The sequence below is a fragment of the Perca fluviatilis genome, chromosome 11, assembly GCF_010015445.1.
Source record: "Perca fluviatilis chromosome 11, GENO_Pfluv_1.0, whole genome shotgun sequence".
Lineage (NCBI taxonomy): Eukaryota > Metazoa > Chordata > Actinopteri > Perciformes > Percidae > Perca > Perca fluviatilis.
In genome coordinates this window covers 37,830,013-37,842,030 of record NC_053122.1, presented here as the reverse complement: position 1 = coordinate 37,842,030, position 12,018 = coordinate 37,830,013, and the positions used below count along the sequence as shown (strand labels likewise).

At 41.0% G+C, this 12,018-nt stretch overlaps 1 protein-coding gene across 6 annotated transcripts in view; it reads left to right on the top strand.

Annotated features, from left to right (window-relative positions):
- Nucleotides 1-12,018, top strand: part of LOC120567663 (partitioning defective 3 homolog) — a 351,607-nt gene that overhangs the window by 133,503 nt on the left and 206,086 nt on the right. For all 6 annotated transcript variants that reach the window (XM_039814627.1, XM_039814626.1, XM_039814628.1 and 3 more), the window contains exon 3: nt 8,940-9,123. In XM_039814627.1, coding sequence (XP_039670561.1) covers nt 8,940-9,123 — 184 coding nt within the window. The remainder of the gene's footprint in view (nt 1-8,939; nt 9,124-12,018) is intronic.

The following is a 12,018-nucleotide window of genomic DNA, read 5'->3' as shown; positions in this document are numbered from 1 at the left end:
GCGAGGGAACAAAGTGACCAAATAACTTCAGAACTCACTGTACAAACTGCACCTAAATGACTGAATGTAGAAATGGGATGGGATCAACCGAAATGTGATAGATGTAGACTGAAGCTTTACTGGAAAAGTTGAGTCAGATGTCAGTTCTGATTCCTTTTAGAATTGAACGTTTTGTGTAGAAATGGTGTTGTAAGAGAAGCACTGTCGCTCCCAGACATTCTGCCTGCATTTATAAATCGACATTCATCCGACGTTCATCCCAAAGGTGTTGGGTTAGGGTCTTTCTGGCAGCACACTATTGTCCAGGGCTAGGTTTAAAAAAATCAATTTTCCAATTTAAATCAGTTGGGGGGTTGGGGGGGGGCAAGGTGGAGGGTGGCGGTGTGGCCTTGACAAACTGCTCGTTTGAAAGCCATGATGTCTCTCTCTCATGGGTGGGCCAAATTCTCTGGGCGGGCAAAGCAGAGAAAGGGGAGGTAACCTTGCTCCTTATGACCTCATAAGGAGAAGATTCCAGATCGGCCCATCTGAGCTTTCATTTTCTCAAAGGCAGAGCAGGATACCCAGGGCTCGGTTTACACCTATCACCATTTCTAGCCACTGGGGGACCATAGGCAGGCTGGGGGAACTCCTATTAATGTTAAAAAACCTCATAAAGTGACATTTTCATGCCATGGGACCTTTTAATGCTAAAAACAGCATGGGACTGGCCTCAGCTGGGCCCTCATGAAAGAAAAAAAAAAGACACTTGCCACCGCGCTTAACAACTTTTTTGGGGGAAACCCTGACATCAATGTAACTGCTATGGGAGCCAATTCTTAATGTAAACATTGATACTTTTAATAATGCAGCAGGCTAGAGGGTGTACAAATGTACAATTGTAGAATATCTTTCATATCCAAGCAGAATTGGTATTGTAACTGGGATATTTCTAACCTAATTGATATTGAATATGATATTCGAAAATAAAATCTAATCTGGAATAAAATCAATTTGGGACCTTGTGATTCGGAATAAAATTCGAAAATCATTGACCATACCCAGCACTACTATTGTCTCATTGTGTGCTGTAGCATTAATATTCCCCTTAATTGGAACTGAGGGGGCCTAAAGTAAAAAACATGCAAAACAGCCCCAGACCAATAGAATGATATATGAATGACATTTGCTGTGTGACGTAGGGCCTCGGCCTCTCTCTCCTGAAAGTTAAGGTTTTATTTCACAAGGATGTCAAGTTCATGTGTACCAGAGGCTGCTTTTATTTCAAGCCACAGGGCCTGCCTCGCTATAAAATGCTGAGGTAAAGTATGTGTATGCATGTATGTGTGGAAATCTGAAATACGTCATAATGTCGAGCTGCCTCTCCTCACCATAAATGTGTGAGTCTAATTATTATATACATACCAGATCAATTGTTGATAACATATGTGTGGTGTGAGTGACTGTAATATTTTCCCCAGTGTGTTCCTGTACAACCTTGCCTGTACAGCTGTTTGTGGAAAAATGATGATGAACACTTTCATGTAACCTCTGAGGTAACAAATCAAACTGGACGTATGAAAGCGGAGAAAAGGCCTCTCCTCTCCCTCCGTGGCCTTGATGAATTGCTTTTCCCACCCTTGTGTATTTGTTACTCGGTGAGCGCAAACCATGTAACTATAGAAGTCTCGTCACAGCTCTCAAACTCTCAGCCTTCTTTTTTTGACTTTCAAAGAAAAACCTTGTATACAGCCAATTTCCTTCTTTACCTAATGAACCTGTCAAGAGTCACATTCTTCCAAGGTCTCACCTCGAGGTGAAGATCTCGAGAAGATTTCCTGAAAACGAGATGAATAAATGTCATTGTAGTTGCTATTCTGTTTCAAAATGATAGCCACTGCCCCAGCTACAGAAGAGTGGTTTTAACGCACCTTTGTTCCTTCGTTGTGGATCCAGGCACCATGCCTTCCTTGTTTGAAAATAATAATTAAACTCAAATATCCTACCTATAGAAATACATCTTTCTGATCCTACCAAAACATTGTAGCCTAATATATGTGTTTGAATCAGGGAGAATAAATAATATAGATGGCTTCATAAATGATATCAAATAAGATGAAACAGGATGACCAGATGGTTAAAAACTGTTTGGTCTCAACTAAAGCTAGGACTAACATAAAATAACTTTCTATTTGTGTTTCCAACTTCCCTTTATTAATTATACCACACCCACAATTACTATGGTGTGTCTGATTTGCCAATCAGTGGCCTAGCTGATTCAATAAAAATCAGTGGATCAGAACTATAGCCCACATATGGGAAGTTTTTAAATAATTAAGGGTCCAAGCCCGAGGTGTGGGAGAACCGCGGTTGCAAAGCAGTCAATGTTTGTGTTTTGGCCAATAACTCAATGCATGTAAATGGGACATATGCGATTGCAATTTCTCGGCCGTAGTAATTGCTATCAATGTGAAACTTCTGATGCTTGTTTGGCATACCACTCTGAGGCTCTGTACCAAATTTGGCGAAGATCGGCCATTAGGGGGGCGCTATAGTCAACGTAGACCAGTTTTGGCCCTTTTACTCAATCAATGTTAATGGGATATTTGCAACGGCAACGTGCCACAGACCTTGCGGCTCACATCTGTTAATATTTCCTGATGTATGCCCCCCCACCGTTAACGCTTTGGGTTCCGCTTTCGCATGCTCCTCGGGTCGTCGGGGGCGACTCGCGCCAAGGAGGCTTGGACCCCGTCATAACTGCTTGCAGTTGTAGTTACTTTTGTTCTTTAAATATCAACAAAAACTGCTTTTCTGGCTCCTACAGTCAGGAAAGAACAAAAACTATGGCTCACTTTTTAAATAGGTAAAGTATCCATTTTCACATAAAAAAAATGATGGGACCAAAAGTTCATCTTTCAAAACCATAAATTGTATATGATTTCAGTGACTGCTCTTGGTTTTAAATCATTTGATAATATGAAACTTCTGGGATCCCTGTGGGCAAAAGCGCCTTTTCCAGTAGTCCAAGAATGAGGGTTCAGTGTTGGAGAAACACAATGTTTTTATAATTGCAACTCTGACATTTTGAGGAGCAAAAGCATCAATGGAAATGTACATATAGTAGTAAGAACTTGTCCAAAATAGTATTACTTCTGAAGATTTGGGCATCATGAAGAGTATGTGGAAATGCTAAAATCTCTATGTCAGCCTGTAATGTCTGATACATTGATACTGATCTGATACAAGACTAAAGGCTGTTTGCATTGACAACCTCATCATATCTACCATACTGTTATTCTTTTATTATGACAATTATGATTATCACGGACTGTTTCCACAGTCAAACTATGGCTTACTTTTTAAATAGGCAAAGTATCCATTTTCACAAAAAAAACACAGTTCATCTTTCAAAACCATAAAAAAAAAAAACCTCTAAGTTTTTATCATGTTGTCACCTAAAGTTTAATGTGACCAACCATCGTTTAAAAAAGATCTTTTTTCATGGTGGCTCTAGTTTTTTCCCTCTAATGCTAGACATGTCATTTTGAAACTGATCCCCTCCCATAAACAGCGTGGTATGCTGACCCCAGGGGTAACATTGGTCGCTGCCTGTGTGCACTCTGTGGTTTTTGGCTGCGGCGGCCGGCGGGGTTGATTTTGAAGGTTTCGATGGCTGTCACTTTTGGGAAAAGGGCGGCTGCAACATCGCATTTTCTTCACAGTTCCTGAAGCATGTAACCGAGGAAAAAGCTCTAGGCTGCAGTTTTTCGACCTAAGAGGAGATGATGGGACAACATGTTTTGGATTACACAGCTGTGTAGGCGAAAGAGAAGTGGTTACTTCCCTCCTTTTGCTGACAGCTTAGCTTTTTCTAATTCCCTGGCACGGACCTGGTGTAGTGCATGCCAGGTCTGGAGGATTTGGGTTTCTAGAATCAGGGTCACCTTTGTTTGCAAAGTATAATATGCACATAGGGATTTCTCTTGATGATTCTGGTGCATAGTGCAAGTGTCTTCTAAGAGTCTTTGTGTGTCTGGGATAACCTCCTACCATTTGTTGTTGCTTTTATAAGGGCATATGGAAGAATATGGTACAATAACAGACTCTCAAGATCCATTATCTGAACTTATCACCTCAAATAGAGGCTAAATAAAGAAATTAAATATTTATTGTTGGTGGATAAATCTCAAACTTCAATAGTGTCGAGTACATTTTATTTGCATAGCCCAAAAGTTCTTGATCCAGGCTCTTTACAAAGAAAGTGCCAATGCCATGTGGACTAGCCAGACCCTCCTTCGCAGCACTTTGGAGGAACGTCTGGCAAAGCTATGGGAGCCATGACTTGGTAAAGGCAGTTACATAAGATTAATAGAAAATGTTAAGTGAAATACAAAAAGCACTAATTCAGTTCTGGGTTTGGGCAGAAACTGGGTCCAATGAACAGTTTAATAAGATACTCTAGTTTCTGTAGAGTAGTCCCATTAATCAATTAAAATGTGTCCTTGTTGACTACCACAAATCAGTCAAAGTAGGGACGCACCGAACCAAATGTTTTCTGTTTCATTTACTGATTCCAGTACCCAAACTATTGGCTGATACCAAGTAACCAGAAGATCTGTTTTTCTTCTTCACAGTGCATTAACTTTTGTTAGACAAGGACACCAAGTTCTTTGTCTTTTCACTTCAACTTGGCCATTTTGAAAATGACGTTTACCATTGAATTCTAGTAAACGTCTTAAATGTACACAACGTCTGACATTTGGCAGGTGCCACTTGAGCTTTTGTGATGGCAAACAAAATATTTTCAGGGTTTTTTCACTTTTATTACTATAAAGATTAATTGAGAAAATAATTGGCGGATTCATTTATAATAAAAATAATCGTTAGTTGCACCCATACTTTGTTTTATTGTTAACGGAGGGGGAGGCAGGCCTTATTATTTGGTAGCTTTTGTGGCTCCAGTTCCTCTTGTCTTGTCATTTCCGTTGTGTATGACGGGCAAATTTCCCCCTCTGTCCAAGTAATCAGTCCATCTCTCTTTCCCTTTATGTGTCTGCTCTTATTGATAATATGGTTCAGATTCCATAAATCATATAAAGGAACACAACCACTACGCAGCATTGGAGCTTGACTCAAGGGAAAATGTGGTCTATTGATGTAATACAATTCTGTGTGAAATTGTAATGACTTGACGTTATTTTATGTGACGAGGGGATGAATCAAACGGTCGATAGATGGATGTAGCAGCTTGGAAAGATTGATATTTTGGAGTTAGTAGCCAGAACTAAGGCAACTGTAATTTTTGGACAGCCGCAGCGCATAAGCTCTGATGAAACAAGACTGGGCGATCACTGTTGTGGTCACGCCACCCACCCCCCCCCACCCAACAGACCTCCGGTTCCCTCACTCTGGCCCGACTGCCAGCGTATTGTTCTAGCCAGAGTTAGGATGATGATTTATGAGCTGCAAGTGACTGCTGAAAAGTGGACTGACTCACACTTTCCATTGTAATTTATTTTTCAATTATTGTTACTTTTTTTGGCCTGGGTTTTGTGTGTGTGTGTGGGTGTGAGTGTGTGGCCAAGAAAGTGAACAAAGTTGATAAAGAGGTGAGATTTACACACAAACACATACATCTGTAGGGCTGGGCAATGTACCGTTATTATGTCGATATTGTGATATGAGCCTATTTACCGTCTTTTATTTTGGGTATCGTGATACCGTAATATGGCATAAGTGTTGTTTGTCCTGGTTTTAGAGGCTGCGTAACAGTAAAGTGATGTCATTTTCTGTCTCCCAAGCTGTTCTAGCTGCTCTATTATCTGTTTTTACCCGCTAAGTCATTATATCCACGTTACTAAAAAAAAGTCATTGTGGAAATATTTTGTGATAGAACCATTGGTCAACCCATGTGTATTTACTCCCATGCTATCTCACATGCCCACTTTGCACAGTTCATATGTGTAGACCTGCTGGCTGCTTCCATAACAAGCTTGGGTCAAAATTTGAAATGAATCTGTCTTTTATCGTGCTTTGAGTATCCAAGGAGTTTGGTTTATTGCAAGATCTGCCCGTTTTTCTTCACATTTGGGGCTTTTCAATTGTTGGTCAGGAGAAAATAGAAGGACAATATTGACAACATCACAGCATATGTCATGTTTAGCATAGGCTGTTCCAATTAATAATTTATTAACTAATTATGAATAAAAAAAAGAATTGTTGCAGCCCTTATCAAACTGTAAAAGGCAAAGATTTAAGACAGGAAATACGGTTACATACTTAAACTGTAAACCTTCTGGCTTTTATTGACACACGTTCACAGGCCAATCAGCAGCCATTTCTCTCTCTCTCTGTGCGTGTGTGTGTGCGTGTGCGCGTGTGTGTGTTAGGGCTGGGCAATATATCGATTTCGTGATATGAGACTAGATATCATCTTAGATTTTGGATATCGTAACATCGTGATATGACATAAGTGTTGTCTTTTCCTGGTTTTAAAGGCTGCATTACAGCTATATTATTGCCGTGTACATTAGGATATGGACACATATGCAGTACACCCAGATTATCTCATACATACATAATTTGTATACTGTGTAGAAAAATGTAATGCAAATGATTTCAGTGACTGCTCTTGGTTTTAAATCATTTGATAATATGAAACTTCTGGGATCCCTGTGGGCAAACGCACCTTTTCCAGTAGTCAAAGAATGAGGGTTCAGTGTTGGAGAAACACAATGTTTTTATAATTGCAACATTGATATTTTGAGGAGCAAAAGCATCCATGGAAATTAAATTTACATATAGTAGTAAGAACTTACCAACCAAAATAGCATTACTTCTGAAGATTTGTGCATCACGAAAAGTATGTGGAAATGTAAAATTAGCTAAAATCTCTGTCAGACTGTAATGCCTCATCATATCTACCATACTCTTCTGCTTTTATTCTGACAATTATCGCTGTTTCTACCTTTTGAATGATATCAGATTGGCTATAGATTTTTGAGGCCCCTACCACATTTACAGTGCGCACTGCAGTTAAATAGATTCCCATGTAATAGCAACCACATGGGCTGCAAAATCACACGGGTTGGGGGTTCTTCTTCTGTGGTGTCCTGAGGGAGTGGGCCAGGAGGAGGGAGGGAGGGAGGGGTTTCGCTGACTCAGCTGTTCTGGCTGAACTGAGCCTTAATGAGGGAAGAGTGGAGGACTCTCTGACACTTACACACAGGATGTTTTATCTGGACGTGGACGCATACAACAACACACAACCAAGTCTTACTGCACTGCCTTCTCCCATGAGTCCCACACACACACACACACACACACACACACACACACACACACACACACACACACACACACACACACACACACACACACACACACACACACACACACAAAAAACCATTCTACTCTCATCTCTCTTTTACTTCTCCTCTTTCCTTTCTTTCTGTTCTTGGTCTCTTTCTCACACACACACACACACACACACACACACACACACACACACACACACACACACACACACACTATGAACCCAAGCCAAAAAAATAAAAGTAAATTACAATTGAAAGTGTAACACACCCACACCTGGCCCTTGACTTACTGTGTGTACACATTAGCCCCAGGCTGACACGAGCTCTAATTTGAAGTAAATGTCTGCACATTTATGTAAAGAGCCTAATGGGAAAAATGAGTCTTGAGGTGTGTAAATATGTTTGTGTGCGTGCTCCCGTCGAGAGCCTGTTCCTCTCAGCAGGGAGCCTGTCCAGCGTGCTATAAAACTCCACAGCTCTCAGGCTAAATGTGGCTACTATGAAGGTTTCATGTGCTGGTAGTTGGATTTGAAGTGTGGGTGTCTCTGTGTCTCTAAATGTAATTATGTGTGCTAATACTTCTCTTCCAACGTGGAGATTGTTGCTTTAAGAGTTTGCCTTTTTCATTAAGTGAGAAGTGTGACAGTGTTGCCTGAACGGCCTCAATATGTTAATCTTTCGAAATGCTTTTTAGAAGAATATTCAGAAACTTCCAACAGCTGGTGTGTAAAGGCGTCTTCTGTGCCGTAGTTTCCGTTTTACATGTAAAAAGATATATGACTTGTTTAAAATAGGCACTAATCTATTCTTAGGAGTCAGTAGGTGAGGTATGCATGAAGTTCATTCTTCCTCCAGGCAGTGGGACTATTGCAGCGATATAGCTACAAGAATTCCAGATCGTAATCTGTGTAAAATTACATTTTTACAGCTACAGAACATAAACCGCTCATTTACAGCCCACTGCTCCTTATTAGTCAGGATGGGTTAAATGCAGGATACATTAATAATAATAATAATAATAATAATAATAATAATAATAATAATAAGTTATATAGTCTTATACTATAATAATATCATATTATATTATCTAGAAAAGATTGTTGTACCCCATATTACTCTTACTTAACATAACACTTCTCGGTGTGAGCAGCTTATGTAACACAGAGTTATTATTTTCACATATGCTGCTTAACCTTTTGGGGTTTTATGCAACAATTTCTGAGGGAAAGCAATCATTTTCTTCCCAAATCCAATCTTTTTCTTCTTCACTCTTTGCTCTTCCACCCCTCTGTTACTTTCCTTTTGAAAACCCTCCATTATTTTGGGGTATTATACTCTATTATGAAATTTTTTGTGGGTTTTCTTTCCCCATTTAACCCACAGCATTACCCTCTTCTTTGTTACATCCAGTGTACTGGATGTTATTGTTTGGGTGTTACGCTTTATTTTTGTCAAATACAAAAACAAATAACTAGAATTGTAGTCTACTTTTCTGTATTTCTTTTGTACTTCATCCACTGCTCCCGTTCTTTCTGAGAACATACAACAGTCGAGTCTGTTGATGTTTCATGATATGCATTTTATGAAGCAGCGTGTTGTTAAACCTAATATCTTGTGATCTGTTCTGCCTCCCCCCTCCAGCTGATAGCAGTGTATGAGGAGCAGGAGCCCCACCACGGTGGAGATGGCACCAGCGCCAGCTCCACAGGGACCCAGAGCCCCGACCTGTTTGCTGCAGACCTCAGTGCTGGCAGTGGAGCCTCGGCCTTCCAGCCCTACCAGGCCGCCAGTGAGATCGAGGTCACGCCCTCGGCCCTGCGCACCAGTAAGTCCCAACGCTGGAGAGATTAGTTTCCAATATCGTAATGAAATTACGATCCATCGTTTGGTGTAAGGCCATAAAACTCAGTCCCAGTCAGTCTTTCTCCTGTCTAGGCGTTTCGACAAAAATCAAACATGTTTGATATTATCCTAAGTTTTAAGTCTTGGTAGTGATGATAAATCTTGTGAACGTTGTCAACAACCAATGGGTGCGCCCCCTCCAGCACCAAACAGGAAGCAGCAAACTTTCAAACAAAGCTAGAGCCGGTGTTGTTTATAGTTGCTATGGCACCGCGCTAAGCCAAATGCTAAAGAGGAAAAGTTGCCGATTTTCAACTCTTCTGAAGCGCATCATCCAACGGGAGATTTACCGGGGGATAAACCCAGACCTCCAGGTACTGGAGACATTCATCTGGATGTATAGTAGAACAGAACATCTGCAGACTTTCCCTCAAGTTACCAGCTAATGCTAGCCGTAGCTAACTAGCTTAAATCTTTCAAAACAAATCTAGTTGTAGTCTTGCAATGTGTGACCCTGCAAGATTCCCAGTCTTTACATATTAACATTAGATGTGAGATGGTGTCAGACTTTAGTCTTTTTAAAGTCTGTTCAGAGATCTTTTAGTGTCTGGGAGGCATAAGTCACATACAAACTCGGACTCTAGGTGTGGGACACGTGAAGAATCTTTATTTTCAGGGAAACGTCTGATGAGCTGAATGTTATTCCCCTCCCTGCGTAACCTCTAACCTATCTATGTAACACATAATAGGTAACGTATCTGCTGCACACGGCAACACAAGGGACAACAACGAACATACGGACGGCACTGGCCGTTCATCAGAAGCTTGGGCTTTAAAAACCTCCTACAACAAGGCCCACACTAAAGGAATGCTGAATGCAAAATATGTGGTATCAAGATAAAGGATTCTGGCTCAACCAGGTGTGTGCGCGTGTGTGTGTGTGTGTGTGTGCGTGTGTGTGTGTGTGTGTGCGCGTGTGTGTGTGTGTGTGTGGGTACAATCAGGAACTAAAACACTTACTTAACAGATTACAAATCTGTCATTAGCATTAAATATCAGCAACTGCCACAGTATACAGCAAACCCAACACATGACCTTATCACAGCCCTGCAGATCCTCAGCCCCGGCCATAAATTCAGTTAATTGGACAGACGGGCTTTTTTTTAGGCACAGATAGCCGTTTGATCCTCGGCCAAAATGGCTAATTGGTTGTATTCGCTGCCTCCTAAATCAAATGTGACGCTGAGCCCGTCCACCTCTGCAGTTCTGCCGGCCAAGTCGCTTCTTCTACTGTAATTGCCACGAGTTTGGACGGGAAACTGACTCTTGTAGGTGATTTGTCAATTTGGATCAAGCAACACCTTTGGCGCACAACTGTAAGCAGGAGCAAACAAGCATGCACACACAGATATACACAGACACATACTTTCTTTTCCTTCTCAAATATTCTTTCTTTCTGTGTCCCTCTGGATCTGTATTTATGAAACTGCTAAAAGTGAATGTTGTGACTTAAAGTAAAAATCCTTCACTTTTTCTTCTACAACTACAAACTAAAGAATTTAAACTATTTACATGTATTTTGACTTTTAGAAAAACGAATGGGTAGGAGACCTCAGGAAGTGTGTTAAGTTGGATGGAGTAGCCTGTTGGGGTCCTAGATGGAGACGAATGAGAATGAAAAGTCTTTTTGAGACTTTTGAAAAGACCATATAGTTAGGATTGGGCATCAAGAGCCGCTTCCAACTTGGAATCGTTTCGAATCCAAACAGTTCGGATCGGTTCCAAATAAAGGTGCCCTGCCACACGTATTTCATGACTTTGTGGTAATGTCTGAAGATCTACCATGGACTCTGTAACCTTGGTTACCTTGTTTCAAGCCATTCTAGCGCGGTATAGAAAGCCTGCAGGAAGACTCAGCTCGATTTGTGCCAGTTCTCATTAATATTCAACGAACTAAGCTGCTGGACTCTGATTGGCTAACAGCTAGCCAATGAGAGCCTGGCTATCAGCATCCTTTACCCAGCGCAACTGGGCGAGCTCATGAATAGTAATGAGCTCAGGCAATATGATGTCAGACTGACCAGCTTTTGTAATTGGTCTGATTTCCCCACTTATTACAACATATTTAAAAAAAGAAATGCATGTTTTGTGTTGCAGGCATAGACTGTATAATATTAATGGACAGAGCATGTGAGATGTCACCCATTGGTTTGTGGAGATCAGCTATTCGTTGTTGAGTTTGCCGTTACGGGCGCAGCCATCCTGGTTGGGGATGTGAGGATTTTAGACGAGAGGGAGGAGTGAAGGGGGAGGCCACGTTATGTTACAACCTTTCACTGGCAATCACATCATAGCCACGCCCTGAAACACCCCCTGCTTTATCGTCAATTTTAAAATCAACAAGACCATAGTTCAAAAAATAAACATCATTCTGTGTTGCTGAAGACTTGAAACTAGCGATTGAGACCATAAACTCATTATGAAGATGTTTACTGAGGTCATAAATCAAGTGAGAAGTGGGTCACTTTCTCATAGACTTCTACAGAAACCAAATTCCTTTTGCAACCGCACGTGTCGCCCCCTGCAGGAATTCAGATAGGATGCAGGTTTAAGATTCTCCCCCTGCAGGAATTCAGATAGAATGCAGCTTTAAGGCACTTCCGCATTTGCAGCACTTCGCTGAACCAGATGCGTTGTCCATTAATATTATACAGTCTATGGTTGCAGGGCACCTTTAACACGCACAAGTTTTGGCTTCCGTAGCGACTACCGTACTTCCTGGCGCTTACTGTGTTGTGTGGCTTTATTTTACATTGAAAAAAGCCTGGAAAAACTGTAAATCCCCATTCAATCAAAATAAAATGTTCCTCTTATCTGT